General features: G+C 51.0%; 1 protein-coding gene across 3 annotated transcripts in view; it reads right to left on the minus strand.

The window, feature by feature from the left end:
- Positions 1–10,028: 10,028 nt before the first annotated feature.
- The window catches only part of CLIP2 (CAP-Gly domain containing linker protein 2), a 124,718-nt gene continuing 114,366 nt past the window's right edge, over positions 10,029–20,380 (minus strand). For 2 of the 3 annotated variants that reach the window (XM_008166152.4, XM_008166153.4), the window contains 2 exons: positions 16,386–16,448; positions 14,353–15,068 (listed from right to left, as the gene is read on the minus strand). In XM_008166152.4, coding sequence (XP_008164374.2) covers positions 15,057–15,068; positions 16,386–16,448 — 75 coding nt within the window. In that variant the 3' untranslated portion in view covers positions 14,353–15,056. Of the gene's footprint in view, positions 15,069–16,385; positions 16,449–20,380 lie in introns of all 3 variants that reach the window. The other variant, XM_065573007.1, reaches the window with a different exon arrangement.

A 20,380-nucleotide genomic window follows, 5' to 3' on the forward strand; every position in this document is an offset into this window, starting at 1 on the left:
ACCCCTGATGCAGACTCATGGTCTAGAGGCACAGACCTGGCCAGGGTATCAGGGACCTCTGAGGGGCTCAGAGCTCAGCCCGAAGCAGTGCTTTCAGAATGGAAAAAGGGGTACACCATTGCCACCCTGCCCTGGAATATTCTCCCCTAATTCCCTGCTCTTTCCACGATGTGATGCCACGTGCACCGGCACCGTAGTTCACAGGTAGGGCACCGCCAATGGGTCATGTGTGCGTTCCAGGCAGGAAACTCCTCTTGGGTTGGTCTGGATATGTCTCGTGCTTGTCCACACTTGTGCCGTGCCTCTGACAGGAGACCACTGAGTACATTGCCACCTCCCCAGGGCAGTGCCTCACAGACTCCACTGTGTCTATGCTCTCGGCCCCTTTCCACTAGGTCTCTCTCTGGGCAGGCGCAGGCACCCCCACATGGCCACTTCACCTCGCCCTCTGCTTCCTCATCCACCTCTAGTCCCGACCTGAACCTGGTGCTCTGAGCGAATGCGATTCCATCGCTCGGCCTAGGGTGACCAGATGTCCCGATTTTATAGGGACAGTCCTGATTTTTGGGTCTTTTTCTTATATAGGCTCCTATTACCCCCCACCCCCGTCCCGATTTTTCACATTTGTTATCTGGTCACCCTAGCTCGGACTGACAGCCCTGGCTCGCCGGGTGAGCATAGCTGGGTGTGCGTTTGACAGTGTCCGAGTCGCTGCCATGTCACAAGCCAGCCAGCTCTTGGTCACCAAGTGGTATCCTGGAAAGAGAAGGCAGGGCAGCCCCTGGCACTTTGGCTAAGCCAGCCTGACGGCTCAGAGGAATGCCGACACCTCCACGCAGATAAAGCTAGGGTGACCAGACAGCAAATGTGAAAAATCGGGAGGGGTGTGTGTGTGTGTGTGTGTAATAGGAGCCTATATAAGAAAAAGACCCCAAAATCAGGACTATCCCTATAAAATCGGGACATCTGGTCACCCTACATAGAGCTCGCATCCAGAACAGGACTTCACCCTGTCAGCTATGAGGCACTGACCTTTTACAGGAGCGGTTTCTCAGCTAGCAGGCGCTGGGCAGTTCAGGTTAGAATGGACAGCAGCCACTAACCCCCACTAACGGATCTGGAATGGGATTTGACCAGTTTAATCTGATTGAAAACACTGGGCCTCATTCTGATCCCACATACCCCAGTATAAATCAGGAGTAACTTCACCAGTCAGTAGAGTTACACTGAGGGAAACCAACGTGGGTGAGATCAGAATTAGGCCCATTGCTTTTAGATGCATCAAATCATCCCTTTTTGTTCCGGGTGTCCCTTTAAACTATTTTAATAATAATAATAATAATACTTGCCCCTTACCCCCAAACCGCTGCAGAAACATGAGCTGCCCTCGCAATTTATGTAGAGTGGAAGCTGTTTGGGGCAGGCACCATCTTTTTGTTCTGTATTTGTACAGCGCCTAGCGCAACAGGGTCCTGGGCCATGTTGGGGCTCCTAGAAGCTACCACAACACAAATAATAAATCGCAATAATAATGCCCAGGCACAGCAGACAAGTTCTGATGCATCATCACAGATAGAAGAACCAAGACGGTAAGAGCGTCTTTACGCCCACCAAGCCGTAAGGCAGCTATAGCGCCAACGACTGGCATAGCAGCAACTTATCGCAACTGCCTTTTTATCTTCTTTCTAGTGCCACCTATCTGCACCACTGCTAGGGAAGGAGAACAAACCCAGTGCAGGCTCATTATCCCCATTTTAAAGAGGGGTTAAGGCCTGGATCTGTGTTTAGGGGTTGCTGCATTCAGCATTGCAACACCCGATTTAGGAGCCTAAATCTCATTTTTCCAAAGGGGATTTCAGGACTTAAGAGCCAAAGTGCCCTTGGCAGTCAATGGGATTCAGACTCCTAAATGCCACCCAGTGAGTTAGCAGCAGAGCTGGGATTAGAACTCAGGAATTCATGGTGATTGGTCCTGTGCTCACTCCACTAGATCACTCTGCCTCTTTATTAACAGTAGTTTTGCTGTAAAATTCATGTGCTTCAAGCTATGTATTTTAACTGTAACTTTAGTGCCCCCATGGCCAAGATGGAGTCTGCTCAGCAGGGAGCTCTGGCCAAGAAAAGGTGTGTGCGCAGGAAGGCAGCAGTGAAAGTCCCGCCCACTCCAGGGGCACCTGTTCCAAACCCCTCAGAACGAACGAACGACCAGAGGAGAGAATGAGAACGAATGAGGAGAGATTAAAGAGGCTAGGACTCTTCAGCTTGGAAAAGAGGAGACTAAGGGGGGATATGATAGAGGTATATAAAATCATGAGTGATGTGGAGAAAGTGGATAAGGAAAAGTTATTTACTTATTCCCATAATACAAGAACTAGGGGTCATCAAATGAAATTAATAGGCAGCAGGTTTAAAACAAATAAAAGGAAGTTCTTCTTCACGCAGCGCACAGTCAACTTGTGGAAATCCTTACCTGAGGCGGTTGTGAAGGCTAGGACTATAACAGAGTTTAAAAGAGAACTGGATAAATTCATGGTGGTTAAGTCCATTAATGGCTATTAGCCAGGATGGGTAAGGAATGGTGTCCCTAGCCTCTGTCTGTCAGAGGATGGAGATGGATGGCAGGAGAGAGATCACTTGATCATTGCCTGTTAGGTTCACTCCCTCTGGGGCACCTAGCATTGGCCACTGTCGGTAGACAGGATACTGGGCTAGATGGACCTTTGGCCTGACCCGGTACAGCTTTTCTTATGTTCTTATGACCACACACTCACTCTCTCTCTCTCTCATTCACAGAGGGATGAGAGGGGAATCTAGGGGGAGCAGCAGAACAGGGTTGCATTCAACACAAGGCCCAGGGTACCATAGTCTGACAGGGCAGACACCGAGCAATGTGCCTGCACACAGAGTTCAGGCGTCCCGGGCAGAGTTCCAGGCCAGTGGGGAGTCTTGGGTGCTCCCGGTCATCTTCAGCACCAGTGAACCTTCCCCAACAAACCCCTCCGGAGCCCTCTTCTGCCGCTCTCTGCAAAGCCCCACCCCGAGCGACCACCTCCCCACTTAAGTGGCTAGCAGCCTCCCTCCTTATTCCCAATGCAAGGTCACAAGCGCCAGGACTCCCAGCCCCATGCAGCTCTGGGCAGCTCTGATACTGGGTTCCGCTCCGGTTTGTCCTGCTCAGACAATTCCTCCCTGGCCCAGGGCCCCTCCTGGCAGCCGCTCTGTCCCTCCCAGGCCTTGGGAAGGTTCTCGCTCCTTCACTCTGCTTGCTGCAGCCCTTCTGTCTGCAGCTCCGGCCACACACCCTGTCGCTTCCCCCTCTCTCTCTGTCTTCCCCCACTCCTGCCAGCACGTCCTGCTTCTGTAACAATCAGCACTGCCCCCCACTCAGGAAAAAAATTTAAAGTGACCATGCTCTCAAAACCCCAAAGCGGTTACATAAAAAGCCCATGGACTCTAGTGGCTCTCTGGTCTAATGCTCCTTATTTAATGTAACAATAGTGCAGCTCTTACCTACACTCTCCGGTACAACCCCCTGGGCCGAACAACGTCTCACTGTAGGGGTCAGTCTGGGGTGGTTTGGTCCTGGTGGGTGGCAGCTGAGCAGGGCCTGTGCCGTTTCACCCTGCGACAGCGACAGTGGGAATCCACGGACCTGCAAATCCCAGAGCTGGCCTTTGCACGGCGCCGCTGACCCAGGGGGACTGCCAGTGAGGGCTGGGACAGATCAGACTCCTATCGGCTAGAGGCTCTCCTTGTTCATGGTACCACGCAGAGGAGTGTTGGCAAAGCCCTAGTGGCTTATGGAGTCCGTGCCCCTGCGAAGGAGCAGGATATGGCTCTCTCTCGACCCCCTGTGACAATGCGGTTCTGGCGGAACCCAACTGAGAGTGCCAACTCAGGACAAATTGCTCAAATAGGGCAGTTACAGCCCAAGGCTGGGGTTTTTTCCACCTCTAAGGCAAACCAAACCAGCCAGACTAAGAGGACTTCAGTCTCACCCCACTGGCTAACTGCAAGTCTCACAAGCAATCTCCTTAGACACTCCAGTTTCCCAGTATTACCACCAGTACCACTCGTTATGGGGACAAATGGTTATGAAAACCAATACCCCAGTAAAAGAAAAAGGTTCTCCTGATCCCAAAGGACCAAGCCCCAGACCCAGGTCAATATACAAATCAGATCTTACCCACAAATCACGCTGTTGCCAATCCTTTAGAATCTAAAATCTAAAGGTTTATTCATAAAAGGAAAAAGATAGAGATGAGAGTTAGAATTGGTTAAATGGAATCAATTACATACAGTAATGGCAAAGATCTTGGTTCAGGCTTGCAGCAGTGATGGAATAAACTGCAGGTTCAAATCAAGTCTCTGGAATACATCCCCCGCTGGGATGGGTCCTCAGTCCTTTGTTCAGAGCTTCAGCTTGTAGCAAAGTTCCTCCAGAGGTATGAAGCAGGATTGAAGACAAGATGGAGATGAGGCATCAGCCTTATATAGTCTTTTCCAGGTGTAAGAACACCTCTTTGTTCTTACTGTGGAAAATTACAGCAACATGGAGTCTGGAGTCACATGGGCCAGTCCCTGCATACTTTGCTGAGTTACAAGGCGTATCTGCCTTCTCTCAATGGGTCCATTGTATAGCTGATGGTCCTTAATGGGCCATCAAGCAGGCTAGGCAGAGCTAACACCAGTTTGTCTGGGATGTCACCCAGCAGCATAGCATAAGTTTGAAATACAGACAGTATAGAGCCAATATTCATAACTTCAACTACAAAAGTGATACACACATATAGACAGCATAATCATAACCAGTAAACCATAACCTTGTCTTAGACACCCCATTTGACCCCCTTTATACAAGATTTGCGTGCCACTACAGGACCTTGGTTGCAACAATGATCTATATGGTCCCAGATTATATCAATAACGTCACACCCCCATAGCAGCCGTATCTGCTATTCAACAACAAACTGGGCTCCTGAACCAGCCGCTTCACAGCCTGATCCTAGCAGGGTGCTAAACTCATTCCCACGAAGAGTCCAAGGGCCCATTGACCTTCCCCAGCAGGATTGATCCGGGGGGGGGGGGCATGGCTGCAGAGGGGCCCAATCCTGCAAAGGCTGCTAAACCAGGGGCAGGAACGTACCTTTGTGCTGGGACGATTTTAAAAGGGGCCCTTTTACGGAGCACTGATTATGAAACGCGCCCTGGTCCCGCCCGGCCCTGCACCCTAGCCCTTGCGCCTCATTCTCGTGCCCAAGCAGAGGTGGTTTGGGAATGGTTATAGGCACTGCAGCAGGAACGTTCTCTAGCAAAGAGCCATCCCATGTACATCTACCCCATGCTGTCGTCTGCCGTCGGGCTTTGTATTGCTGCCCAGCACTGCAGTATCTGCAGCCTCTTTAGCCATGGGAACGTGCCATTGTTGACGTGCACTTGGGCCCTGAAGCGTTAAACTGGGCATCCCTAATGCCGTACTCATCCGAACAGGCGGACGGCTCGAGCTCCTTGGCTTGATGCAAAGGAAAATGGAAATAAAATGAAATAGTTTTGGTTGAAGAGCTTATCAACTCCCCCACTGTGATTTAGGCATCTTTAAACCTCGTGTTTTATTAATTGTCCCTGTTTGAAGAACAGCACTGAAATGCATGTCTGCAAACAAGGGCTTGTGTTGCAGTATTATGCGTAACGACTGCCACGTGCACGGGCCCTGGGTGGTAAATATGCACTTGATGAACTGCAACGTGGAGTGAAATAAAGGATGAGATTTTAAGTCACTTTCCCCGGAGCAGGGAGTTAGTGATTCTTGTCCTTTGCTATTCTGCCCTCCTGTAGTCCTGTCCCCTGAAGTCTGGCTGTAGAGCTGCCAAACCTGTTCACACCTAGCTATCCAGAGACATTGGGGAGGTCACATAATGGCCCTGCCCTGCTCTGGGGAGCACTGATGGCTGTTTGATGCGGGAAAAGGGAAATTAATTGGTGATGTCACGTCTACGTAGGGGACAGCTGTCCACACGAGGGAGAACCTCCATCAGTATTCTCCAGTGAACCCTACCCCACCATGTCAGCAGCCCCAGCAGGGACGCCAGGGGCTGAATGGGGCCTGAAGGGCGAGCACCCATGGTGCCCCCAGCCGTTGTTCCAACGTGGGGCAGAGGCAGAGAGACAGGGTAACGAGGTGGCAGTTACCCCCGTGCTTCTCATGCTGTAGCTGTTTTACGAAGAGAAGTTTTCCTGCTCCAGGGTTCCTGCTCCAGGATCCTTCCCAGATTAATATAACGGAAGAGCAAGTCTTTCCAGACTCAAGTGTATGGAAAGGTTCTGCTAGTAACGATGTAATCAGCTTCCTTCTAAGGATATAGCGGCATGGGCTGAGATTTTACTCTCTGAAAGACACATATGGGGCTGCCCTGTTATCCCTTAGAAAACAAGGGCTCTATTTTATGAAGGGCCACAGCGCCCCCCAGTGGCTCTTCAGAGCATTGGCAAGCCGAAGTTTCTAAACGGCGCATTAGGCTGCACAGAGGAGGTTGAGTCACAACTGGATGCCTGGTTCTCCGACGAGCCTGTGGTTAGATGGGGAGGGGGTTGCTGATGTTTGAACGCAACAGATTTTCTCCTGGGCGTTCTTTGCTGATGGCTCGTTCTTCACAGCGAGCGTCAGAGACGGTCACAGCTCACAGGCGTTTCCCCTCCCTTGGCATTCCCGCGAGCGCCGTCGTGACGTACACAGCCCCGAGCCCAGGGCAGTGCCCGTGGGGCTCACGGCAGAGGCCTTCAGCCCATTATTAGAACAGGGGCAAGAGGAGTCATGGGGGAAGCGGGCCGGCAGCACCAAAGTGTCATGTGAGGGAGGAAGGCTGGTCCAGTGCTCAGTGCTCGAGCCTCTGACTTGGAAAACCCAGGTGCAATTCTTTGCTCCCTACGTCCACGTATGCCTCAGTTTCCCTGCAGGATATGATTCCTCGGTATGGTGAGGCTCGGGAGGTGCTCCCCTGCTCCGGGAATGGGGGTGCTGGAAATGTTGTCAGTCGATTGCTGTGTCCGCGCCTGCGAAAGAACTGGAGCTGAAATCCCCCTCGGTCAGGTTTACTTCGGCGCTGGCAGCAACAGGCTCCTGAAGGCAGGGCTCAGTCTTCCCTCCCGCCACGGCTGATCCTCTGTTTCTGCTGTGGGTGGCCGGGGAGGCCTGGCTGACTTCACCCGGCCCGCAGCACCTACTGAACCAGCGCTCCAACGCACGCCGCACCGAGAGGCTGCACCACGGCTGCCATCCTCTAATCTCCATTTCCCTGACCCTCTCCCTGACATCCCATGGGCGGCAGAGCCAGGGCAGCGCTGAGGCCAGTGGGAGAGCCTGCACTCAAGCCTGGAGGCGAGATAAACTGAACCCACCACTGACACCAACACAGGAGTGAAAACCTTCCTCATTCTGGGCATCCTCGGGCCCCGGAGCAGCCAGTTGCACTGAACGCTCAGACACACTATAGATCAGTCAGAAGAACGGCCAGACTGGGTCAGACCAATGGTCCATCTAGCCCAGGAGCCTGTCTCCCACCAGCGGCCAGTGCCAGATGCTTCAGAGGGAATGAACAGAACAGGGCGATTTTGAGTGATCCCTCCCGTCAGCCAGTCCCAGCTTCTAGATCCAGTGGGTGACTTTGCCCAGACCGGGCCAGATGTTAGAAGAGCTCGGTCTCCGGCAGCTCCATTGCAATGCTCCACTGTGCTCAGCGTCCTCAGCCCTTCTGCAAACGCCGGCCTGATCCTCTGGGAGCTGTTCCAGCCCGGCCCGGGGTTCCAGCAGACGGGTTAATTGAAGCCGGTGGGCTGGGAAATCCCACTGGTGCTCAGGTCTCTCAGCCCAATCATCCTTCCGTGGTTACTCAAGAGAACAAGCTGGAGGTTTTTGCAGTAAGATGCCCGCCCAGTGAGTGGCACCGCACCACTGACCCAACGCACGCACCTGAGAAGCTGGCAGCACTCTCACCAACCCACAATCTGTGCAAGCCCCTCTTCCTTCCCGTTAGGGCCAAATCCCGAAAGTGTTAGCTGTGTGCTTTGGTCCACTGACCACAATGGGGTGATGGGCAGGAGTGCTGCAACACTGGGGCTGGGCAGCCAATTGTAGAGGCTCGGGAGGGCTGTTAGCACCAGACCCCTCAGGGGGAGTCGCTGCCCGTGCGGAGGCAGCACCCTGACGTATTGCGCCGAGGCCTGTTGATTTGGCCTTTTCCAAAGATGCAGTGGGCCTTCCCCGCCCTGCATTGGGGAAATGGCTCCTGCAGACCCTCTTTGGGGAGTCTGTGCTGTGGGTGATGCCTGGGCCCCGTTCAGAAGTGCAGACCCGGGGGAGCAATGCGGCTAGGCGCCTCCCCCTGTTCTGTAGCACCGTGTCCCCCTTTCACAGCTGGCCATGTGAGCTGGGCTTGTGGCCCAGTGGGCGGGAGGTTAGATGTAAACTCAGGGTACCTGGGTTCCATTCCCAGCTCTGCCGAGTCACATTGTCTCTGTGTACCTGTTTCCTCTCTCACCTTTGTCTGCCTCGTCTAGGTGTGCGTGCAGCTCCTAGCACAATGGGATCCCAGGCTTGCTTGGGGCCGCTAGGTGCTACAGGAATATAAAGAAGAGCTTCAGTGACCTAAAATAACAATCTTTGCAGCCCGTTAAACTGATTATTAACTAGGACTTTACTCCCTACCCCGCAGCAAAGTCACTCCGGCCCAGATCCTCAAAGGTATGTAGGCACCTAACGCCCGTGGAGGAGCTGGGCTAAGCACAGAGGTAAAGTGAGCAAATCGGGTACCATTGCCTGGAAAACAGCAACAATCCTCTGGACACTTTGTCCCCCAGAAAATGAGGTCTCTCTCTCTGCTCCTCCAAATCCACCCAGTCTTTTCTGGGATTTCCAACAAAGAGCTGAGCATTTTCGTGCTCGTTTTTCCATCTGAGGTGCCTTCCCATGCTCCTTTCGACGTAACTTTACATTTGCATCCTCGACTGAATTACAGCTCCCGCTCCGTAGCAATCGCAATGCATTTATTCCTACACTTCGCTCCCAGATAGGCATTTGATTAAACATATATTAACGTGACCATTAGCATCCACAAAGAACCGGTGTCAATCAGCTCCTTGACACCCATTAAGGCCGATTTTCAGAAGAAGCGATGCCAGATTGCTGACAGGTGGTGGTTGCAATTCATTCCCCGCCCTCCTCATGCATATTTTAAGACCCCTGAAAGTGAATTGAGTGCTTGGGCAAGGTGCTGAATTGACAGCTCTGGTAACCAAAGGCCTCAGTGCACAGAGCAAGACAGCAACTGCACAAGCACACACTGCGTTCGAACCCCGACCGCTAAGGGGCAGAGCAGAGTTCAGCCTTCAGCTTCTCGGCTGAGACTGCCAGCTAGAGGCTGGGGCCAGCTGGGGGTCTGCAACACCGGAAACTGGACTGAGATCACCAGATCACGCCTCTTCTTGACAATCCAGCTCTGGCAATGGCCAAGCTGATGTCTGTTGGTCTGACACAGGACTCACTTCTGCTCCCATTGAAGCCAGGGGGAGCTTTGCTATTGATGTCAATGGGAGCAGAAGCGGGGGCACGCAGCCCATCCGATAAAGTCTAGCAATATCCAGCCCCATAGAAGGATACACAGATCACTCACACCAGGCCTGAATTCGGTCCGAGGTGCCCTGTGATCGCAAAGCCCCCCGTTCCCTGTGCGTGATCTCTTCCCCGACCTTTGTCTGTTCAGTCGGGAAGAATCCTTTTCACATTCCGACCGCCAGTTCGCCAGCGGGCGTGCACCACCCAGGCCTGCGCGCTCTGGGATGGAAGAGGCGGGCGTGCCTGACTTCAGCCACAAGTTTTATTGTTTTAGTATGAGCTCACCACACTTTAGCAAGCCACTATTGCGGTCTGTGGTACATTAATACACATCGGTTGTAGTTACACTCAATGGACTCAGATTTGTACAGCGTTTGTACATAGGAAGGGGAGGGAAAAGAATCAAATAACAAAATAAACATTAGCAGTCAAACCAGTTTTTTTTATCTTACTCACAAAATTCGATAGCCAAAAAAATGACTAAGCTACAAAATTGTAATACATACTGTACGGGTAAAATGTTATCATCCATTTATACATCTACTATCGCCTTTATTCTGGTAACTTACATGGAGGCCTATAGATTTTAGTGGATTAATAATTCCCTACAAGATAGTGGTGAACTGCTAAAAGCTGCTGTAACAACGGGGTATTGGAATCTTGTGAAGGTTTCATTTGCATTTTTTTGTTTGTTTTCATGAAACCATCATGCATATCCACTGAAAGTCAAAGGAACTGACCAGAGGAGGGGATGGGGCAGTAGCTGCTATGTCTTGACTATAAATTTCGGACCCATGACTGGGTAAGGTGTTAGCATGGGACTGTGTCCCCGCTTCACTTTTCTGAACTCTGAAAAGGATAAAGCCAGTACTGCCATCCAAATGCTTGTAAGATTTCTCTTTAGCTAGGATGAGGGGAAAAGGTTGCTAATCTGGAGCTTCAAGAGCCTCTCCGGCTGGCCTGGAGACTTTATTCTTCAGATGATTTCTCAGCCTTCAGTGGGAAAACAAAACAAAAAACTCTTCCAGCCACTGAACTAATACAATGGATAGAAAGTCCAATTTTCAACAGCGTGGACTCATAATTCCTACGGATTCAACCACTGTGCAGGCCCTTAATTGCTCTTTGGATGGGAAGGGCGCATGGGTGGAGCAGACAGCGTAGCACTGCTTTTCCAGGTCACTAGCTCTCACGCAAGACCCCTTGACTGGAGAGGAAAAATTCTCCCCTCTCACCCACACTGCAGTTGTTGATCCCTGAGGCAGATTCTGCACACAGCCCTGGGTGTGACATCAGCATGGAACATGCAATGGAGACAACCGTGGGGGTCACGGAGGAGAATGCAGCCCCCTATCTTACTTCAGATTTGAAGCTCTGAACAAGATCCCTGGGATTAACGCTGACAGGAGATTTTCAAATGGGAGCTAGGCACCCAACTCCTACTGGCTGCCAATGGGAGTTGGCTGCATAACTTCCCTTTGATGACCCCCCCTCCACTTCCCCCACAAAAAAAAAAATACCGAGGATGCCAGTTACACAGAATGTTGCAGAGTACTTTATGTGCCACTGTACTGGGCAAAAGTCGCGAGAAGCTTATAAATAAAAGTGGTGGAAGGGGACCCTCTGACTTGTCACTTTCTGTGTTTCGTTCTAATTTGGTCTCCTAAAATCTATGGGTGCCGCTGGCACCTGAGCAGAGGGCCAGCATGAGCTGTGTGCACTAGGGAAATCCCTCACCGCTGTCTCTGGTGCCTGTTTCACTTCTGCAGGACTTCAGCGGAACACAGGCCTCGTGCTGGCCCCGCCGCACAGGGAGGAAATGCACCGTGTGTGATCTGCATTCCTGAGCCATGCAGCTCCTGGCTGGGCTCTCCTGAGCAGGGGCATCTGTTTCGGTTGTAACTCTCCCGCCCGCAGGGCGAGCTGGAAATGGGGCGCTGAGCCTACATGGCTGGGTGCACAGGGGCAGAGCCTGGGGCTGCACTGGTGTGTCCCAGAACGGGTTCGCCCCACGCTGGTGCTCTCTGTGCAGAGATCTCTTTCCAAAAAGGGCAAACTCAGAGCCCTGACAGCGTGTGATTCAGTGTGGCCCATTGCTGTGGTAAGGCCATCCAGGCCTATCCCTGGAAGGCTACTCTCCCCTCAGTTATATCCTAGAGAGCATTAGATCCTGAGAAGACAGTCAAAGCTAGCTTACAATGCAAGCTCTCTTCTACCTTCTCCCTGTCACCAAATGGACTCAGGTGCACTGGCCTGATAGGTCAAATTCTCCTCTGGTTTCAGGGCAGTGCCACTCGCTTCAGAGCTTTGCCCCATTCAGCCCAGCCCACAGAGCACACCTCCCAGCGGGCAGCTCCTGTTTGAACCCGGGGAAGCAGGAGGGTTGCAAAGCGACGCAGAAAGTTGCCATTTAATCCTCTTTAAATAACGGGGGCTTGTCACTTGCAAACGAGACAGAAAATAAATATAGATTGATTACAAAATCGACCCCCGCCCCCCTCCCACTTGGTAAGTCCCAGGAACTCCTGTGCACTCACATGGGTGCTGCCTTCCCTAAGCCCTGGAAGGCGTTTTCCAAAGCCCCCCGCATGCTCCCATTGACGTCAGTGGGCATTTGACCATTAATTTCAGCAGGAGCAGAGTCAGGCAGCCAATGCTGGACACTTCTGAAAATACCGCCCCCAAAATGATCAAAACGGCACCTCCTGCTGATCCTGAGTTTTGCTTGGTTATTACATTTGACACACTTGTGCTGGGCTTTTCAAAGGAGACGAGGGGAGTCAGGTGACAAGTCCCATTGATAGACAAGGAGCTTTTGGGTCCTTAGGCTCTTTGAAAATCCAAGCCTGAGGCAATGATCAGTGCTTTATTCTTCTATGCAGGTAGAGGGGGCTGGTTCCACACCGCAGGACCTGTCCCACCCCAACTCCCGTTAACCCTCAACTCATTAGCCAAATTTAGGCTTCTTCTCCCAACATGCCTCACTTTCCTGAACCCACCTCCTTATCTCAACCATTGAAACAGAGCCGGTCTCCACCATCCCCACCAGGTGAAAAGGGCCTAGCTCTATTTCACTGCCCGGCAAGAGGTCTGGTGGCTTCCCGAGTGCAGGAGACTTGGAGGGATGGGGCAAAGCTCTTTCCCAGTTTGCCCCGGGCTGCCCCAGACTCCGTGCGGCTGGAGAATTTCAGAGTAGCCAAAGTGGCTGAAGAAAAATCAGACAGGAAAACGAAGGGCCAGATTCCCAGCTCACGTGCAACGGTTCTGCTTCACACCTATGCCGTGTCCTGCCACGCTGGGAGCTCTTGTCCACGTCCACGGGAGTTCTAGCCCAGGATGTGCAGTGGAGAGCGGAGCAGAGAGGTGGACTTGATCTAGGCATATCAGAGAGGCTCCAGAGAAGAGACGGAGCTGTTCACACCCTAACGTCGTTTGGTAAATATGGCAAAAATGCTGCATTTCCAGAGAAATAGGAAACAATTTGATTTGTGTACCTCCGAAAAGGGATTCTGCAATTAATTCCCTCGGAGGAGGGCAGGGGGAAGTATCAAACAGCATCAAGAACAGTCGTTTGTTTCCATGACGAGCCGCTTCTCTCTCAGAACCAGGGGATTGCCATTGGTGGTGCCATTGTTTCCCTGGTGCTGCAATATGTCAATCCAAGCCCTGCCCCCCATTCCAGGTACTGATCCCCCCTTGGGAAGCTGCCCCATCCCCATCAGGGGGTTGAATGGAGCCTAAGAATCTGCTGCTGCTCCCTCTGGTCCCAGGGTATCGAAAGGCGAATGCTCCTTTTCAGAGCCAGGGGTTTGTCTCAGACACTTAGGACCATATTCCACCCTCACTCCACCCAAGTATCATCCCATTCAGCCCAATGGGAGTTTAGTGCAAAGACTGAGACTAGAATACAGCCCTTGGCATAGGGACCGGTCCATGTGCAAATACACACAGGCAATGGGGTTCCTCCTCCTGCATGGATAGTTATTGCAGATGGATACAGAGGTGGCCAACTGGCTCTCTGCACCCACAACGGCAACAGTTCTTTGTGCGAATCTGGGTGCTCAGTTGTGCCTGGATTTCTGTGCACATGGCATGGAGCTCCTGCTTTACAAATGTGCCCTTCAGTGTCGTTTGGGGGCCCAAACCTGCACCCCGAACTCCCACTTTCAGCAAGTAGGGGGAGTCTGAGGTGCCCAGCAAATAGAGGAAAGAACAGAAATCTGCTCTGGTTACAGCTGGAGCTCTCCTGCTCTAGACGGCCTTTGTTTCACTATCCTCCTCAGTCCCTGGTATAAGGCACTCTTGCACGAATGCTCCCAGCAACATGTTACCCTCTCCCTTCGGATATTGTACTGAGAACGGTAGGGGCAACCCCAAAGCAGCCTACTGCTAGGCTGGCCCAACTCTTCCACCTAGTGAGTACCATTCTGTGGATAGCAGTGGAGAGGGAACCAGAGCCTAGCAGCCTCTGTCCCCTGCGACTTCATCCCGTGTGTGGGTTTTCTACTCAGACCCTCACAAACAGGCATACAAAGGCTCTAGCCAGCTGCCTCCAAAGCTTTGCTGTGTACGGGCCTACAGTGCCACCACATGCCACAACACCCCCATGGGCCCTGGCTCTGGGCCCCAGCACAGCCGGTCCTGCTAAGAGATCTCTCGGAGGAGAGAGGCTAAGGAGACCTGTACTCACCCCCACCAGAGGCTCCCTCCCCTTTATCAACTCAGAGTAAACACTGACTCACAAACAGCTGAAATAAATTATATCACCTGAAATCAGATGAGGTACCACCTGTGCTATCATACAGTACTAAGTGGAGTCTCCGAGGGCTACAGCTGAGAGGTCTTCTACGCAGGGGAGGGGGAGGACTGTCCCAGCAGCTCTTCTTCTACAATCCATGTTGACTGGCTTGAGCACAGCCAGCCTACTAGGTTTGACTCATTTCTGAAGTTCTTCATACTAGGTGGGTGGGTGGGTGGGTGGGGGAGAGGGTCAGGGATTACCTGGCGTGGAGAGTGCAGCCTTTGGGAGCACACTTAGGAATTTTCTAATGCCCCAAGCAAACCCCTTTGCATTTCCTCTAGGGTTCTAGGAATCACCGATGACGTTTCAGCCATCAGCTCTCAACCAGACCACATTGTTCAGGTGGGATGAATGGAGATTGTTCACTCGGCCGATACAAATTCCACAGTCAAAACCGATACGGATAAGAAAGCAAAACAAAAGGATCTTTACACAGGTAGGTTGCCATACCGCTCCTTCTGGAATGCTGCTCGTCTTAGAAAATATGAACCAAGGGATTGTCCTACTTAGGTCAGTTAGTACATTATAAACAGTCCTGCTTTTAAAGTCAAAATACTGTTGCTAGTCTTTAGGAGGTGCATCCTTTTCCTGTTGGGGCGCAGAAGGAGATACTGGCATGAAATGGTCCTCTCCAGCTCTTCTTCTCTATCAGTGCTTCTCCTGGAAGAAATGAGACTGTGTTAGGAAAACAGAGGCCTTGGCAATAAATATGTGATCAAGGTAGATCTAGGTTACCAGACCCGCTGGCTATTTATCCAAGGAAGCCAGCAAACTTCAATTAAGGGACCCCCAGATCATCTAGTCTAACCTCCTGTCCACCATCACAGGCCACCAACACCACCCAGCACCTGCACACTAAACCCAACAATTGAAATTAGACCAAAGTATTACAGTCCACAGGAGACTTGACCATTATGTGTCACCGGCAGAGAACAGTGGGGACCGAGGTGCACCAAGGCACAAGGCCACTGCAAAGACAGGGAAATGCTTAAGCAAGAAAAACCCAGATGACCCTGGCAAGTGACCTGCACCCACACACCGCAGAGGATGGCGAAACTGACCTCCCCCCCAGGGTCACTGCCAATCTGACCTGGGGGGATATTCCTTTCAGACCCCCACCACATCACGAATGCCTAGACCCTGAGCGTGTGAGCAAGAACCAGCCAGTCAAGCATCTGAGAGAGAAAACGCTCGGTGCCATCTCAGAGCTCTGGCCCTTCCTGTCCAATGTCCCATCTCCAGTCCTGGCCATCCCTAATGCTTCAGAAGAAGGCATTAGAAGAGGGGAGGATGGTCATTTTTCTGCAGACAAGGACAATCTGCAACCATGGGGAAATGGCCATGCTGCTGCAAGGTACCAGGTACTTAATCAATCTGACCCATGCTACTGGTGAGGAGACAAAATTCTGAGACCATGGACCTTCTCCCTAGGCTCTGAGAACCTGAGAGAGCATAAAAGTAAGCCTCCCCCGTAATGGTCTATACTGTGAAATACACAGAGATCTGATGAACTAAGGAAGGTTCTAACTTGTGCTGACACGAGAAGAGAGACATACGAGTGCTGATCTGGGAGAACTGTCCAATATGGAAGATGTATATGGAACTTCTTAGCTTCACCAGGTCAATAGTCCAAGGCATCACAGTGTGCACATTACTAATTTCTTTGCATGGTTTTTCTTTTCTTTTTTAAACTGGAAGCTCTAGGACCCAGAGGTTTTCAAAGCCTCCAGCAACAGCTGAAATCTGTACTTTCAGTTTCAGGCCAGTCCCAGCTGTGGGTGCAGCTGCTCCAGGGAATTGGTTCTAGTGCACTCGGGAAGGAGAGCTATGCAAAGCCCATTGTTCACGTCATGGTCAGAGCCACGCTCCAGGGGATGAGCTCAGTGTGAGATGTGCCTCTGGCACAGTGGAGACCCCATGGAAGAAGTCCTGCCTTGGCATTTTTTTATTCAAATAGCTCAGTATTGTATAACCTACCTCCTGCTTGTGGGATTTATCCTGTTGATGGATCCCATTAGCAGATCCCGAGTTTCCAACAGTCTGTAACAGAACAGATGAGACTCGGTTGAAGATGGGCACTGATAAAAAGCATCAAACTCCCCAGAAGCTTTGACATCTGAGGTGACAACTCACTCCCCTTCATACAGATCTGAATTTAACTGCTGCGTGCTGGGAAATTAGAATTTAAAGATCCCATGGTGCTCTTGGCAAGGAATTCTTAACCTCTGCATCCTGACCAATTCCCCAGGGGGGTGGGGGGAATTGCATTCTTCCTAGCAATGGAATTTCCCCCTGTAGTTTCAACTGGGCAAGGTCCCATTCTTTGTGCTCAACTCCTGGGTAGCGTTGCCTCATGCTGTTGGATTTGCTAATCTGCAAAGTGATTGGAGTTCTCTGGGATACCAGGCATGACAGAAACAGTGAGGGTTCACCACTTAGTGCCGGACATCTCTAGAGATGAGTCAGCCAGGCAGAATAGGCTTTTGTTCCTACCTTTAAAAACACAACCAAGTTAAATGTTGATCGGGGCTCTCCAGCAGTGAGAACAGTGTCCTTATCCTTTGCAACTACAATATAACCAGCATGAGACGAGGGCTGGGAGCAGCCTGAAGTGTATGACTGCGGCATGCCAGCTTTCATTCAGAGTCCCTTCTACACTGACACGATTGACAGCTGTGAATCCACCACCAATGCATTGCTGATGGCAGCATGGGTGGATGTTATAGTGGAGACAGGGCTCTGGAGTTTTAACTATCATAGAATCATAGGACTGGAAGGGACCTGGAGAGGTCATCTAGTCCAGTCCCCTGCACTCAAGGCAGGACTAGTATTATCTAGACCATTCCTGACAGGTGTTTCTCTAACTTGCTCTTAAAAATCCCCAATGATGGAGATTCCACAACCTCCCTAGGCAACTTATTCCAATGCTTAACCACTCTGACAGTTAGGAAGCTTTTCCTAATGTCCAACCTAAACTGCCCTTGCTGCAGTTTAAGCCCATTGCTTCTTGTCCTATTCCCAGAGGTTAAGAAGAACAATTTTTCTCCCTCCTCCTTGTAACAATCTTTTATGTACTTGAAAACTTATGTCCCCTCTCAATTGTCTCTTTTCCCGACTAAACAACCCAGTTTTTTCAATCTTCCCTCATAAGGCATGTTTTCTAGACCTTTAATCATTTTTGTTGCTCTTCTCTGGACTTTCTCCAATTTCTCCACATCTTTCCTGAAATGTGGCGCCCAGAACTGGACACAATACTCCAGTTGAGGCCTAATCAGCGCAGCGTAGAGCAGAAGAATTACTTCTCATGGCTTGCTTCCAACACTCCTGCTAATACAGGGGTTCTCAAACTGGGGGTCGGGACTCCTCAGGGGGTCACAAGGTTATTACATGGGGGGTCGCGAGCTGTCAGCCTCCACCCCAAACCCCGCTTTGCCTCCAGCATTTATAATGGTGTTAAATATATTTTCAAAAGTGTTTTTCATTTATAACGGGTGTCACACTCAGAGGCTTGGTATGTGAAAGGGGTCACCAGTACAAAAGTTTGAGAACCACTGTGCTAATACATCCCAGAATGATGTTCGCTTTTTTTGCAACAGTGTTACGCTGTTGACTCATATTTAGCTTGTGATCCACTATAACCCCAGATCCCTTTCCACAGTACTCCTTCCTAGGCAGCCATTTCCCATACTGTATGTGTGCAACTGATTGGTCTTGCCTAAATGGAGTACTTTGCATTTGTCCTTATTGAATTTCATCCTATTTACTTCAGACCATTTCTCCAGTTTATCCAGATCATTTTGAAGTATAATCCTATCCTCCAAGGCACTTGCAACCCCTCCCAGCTTGGTATCATCCGCAAACTTTATAAGTGTACTCTCTATGCCATTATCTAAATCATTGATGAAGATATTGAACAGAACCAGACCCAGAACTGATCCCTGCAGGACCCCACTCGTTATGCCCTTCCAGCATGACTGTGAACCACTGATAACTACTCTCTGGGCATGGTTTTCCAACCAGTTATGCACCCACCTTATAGTAGCTCCGTCTAAGTTTCCCCTACTTTGTTTATGAGAAGATCATGCGAGACAATATCAAAAGCTTTACTAATGTCAAGATACACCACATCCTACCGCTTCCCCCCAGCCACAAGCCTTGTTACCCTGCCAAAGAAAGCTATCAGGTTGGTTTGACACGATTTGTTCTTGACAAATCCATCCTGACTGTTACTTATCACCTTAGTATCTTCTAGATGTTTGCAAATTGATTGCTTTATTATTTGCTCCATTATCTTTCTGGGCACTATCATTGCCTTTACCCTTGAGCTCTGTCTACACTACGGCTTCCCCTCTTGCTACAACCAGTAGTGGCTCAGGGCTACTAAGCTAGTACAGGCAGACATACTAGAGAGAAGAGAAAGGCCAGGCTGAGTTTTGGAAGTTTAGATCCTAGAAATTCAGGTTGAGACTTTAAAAGGAATCTATTTGCCCAGTGATCATTCCTAACTGCACTTGGTATTGCTTCTTGCATGACAATCACTCACTCTGGAGTAATGTCCCAGGTTGCTTCATCCCGGCATTTGCAGGGCCCTCCAATTTTCTGCAATACAGTAAATTCCCCAGTCCCTGCAGAAGACACACAGCCTGTGCCTTGAGTGGCAGCCGCATCCAACACTACAAATTAGACTTGAACTTCGCCGAGTACAAGGTCACTGGGAATGAATAAGCTGGAATGTAATTTGCTAGAAACTAAATACAATCTCCCCGAGCAATTATTACAAATTCTTTGAGAAGAAGCTTGAGTGCCAAATCCTTGTCATTTCCTGGAAAGCTATGAGATCAGGGTCTCCAAAGACATGCAGGACGTGGAGTTTTTTGTTTTATTACAGGCTAATACCTAGCCGTAGTCATGGTCACAGCAACAGTAAAGTGCCAGTTCCTTGACAACGAGATGGAGACAGTGCTATTACACCGCAGCTCCTTGTCTCATAGCGAGGCCAGCCACGCACGTCAAGGGAATCCAGAGCGTGTCGGCTGATAAGCCTGCAAAGGGAAAGCAGCAGCACCTTGTGGTAATGAGCAATTTCCTTCTTTAGAGTGTTGCAAAGTGAAGGCAGTGCAACTGAGAGACAAGGGGACATAGACGCCGACTTCGTGGGTGCTCCAGTGCTGGAGCACCGCTGGGGAAAAATTGGTGGGTGCTCTGCGCCCACCGGCAGCTCTCTGCCCCGCCCCAGCTCACCTCTGCCTCTGTCTCCTCCCCTGAGCGCACTGCGTGCCCGCTTTTTTGCCCTAGCTCCCAGCGCTTGTGCCGCAAAACAGCTGTTTTGCGCGGCAAGTGCTGGGAGGGAGGGGGGGAGAAGGGGGGATGCGGCACGCTCAGGGGAGGAGGTGGGGGCCGGGGATTTGGGAAAAGGGTTGGAATGGGGCGGGGAAAGGGTGGAGTCGGGGCGGGGCCAAGGGTGGGGGGCGCGAGCACCCACCGGCGCCAGGAAAAGTTGGCACCTATGCAAGGGGAAACAGTGGCAAGCTGGATCCCCCAGAAAAGGCTACTGGCGTCTTAGGGATGATTGTTTCTGTAGGTCAGGGAGAGAGCAGAGTGGAGTGGACTTACACTGAAACTCAGTATCTAGCCAAGCACAACCAGAGTCCAAGATTGTTTCAGTCCATCCCATTGTGCCCACTGGCCTCCATTTAAGGGGTCAAAGTCCTTGGCCTTATCCTTAAATCCTTGTTTAAGCAAGTTCCCCTGGACGTCCCTCTCCTGTCAGAGAGAAAGACTGGTCTGCAGTTCAGGCACTGCACTGACACTCAGGAGATGGGGGTTCAGTCCTGACCCCACTGCACACTCGCTGTGTGACCCTGAACGAGCCCTTTAGGCCCAGGTTTTTAAATGTGTTTAGGCGTTGCTGCACGCAGTGTTGCAACATTTGATTTAGGAGCTTAAATCTCATTTTCAAAAGGGATTTAGGC

Source organism: Chrysemys picta, chromosome 19 (assembly GCF_011386835.1).
Source record: "Chrysemys picta bellii isolate R12L10 chromosome 19, ASM1138683v2, whole genome shotgun sequence".
In the NCBI taxonomy this organism is placed as follows: domain Eukaryota; kingdom Metazoa; phylum Chordata; order Testudines; family Emydidae; genus Chrysemys; species Chrysemys picta.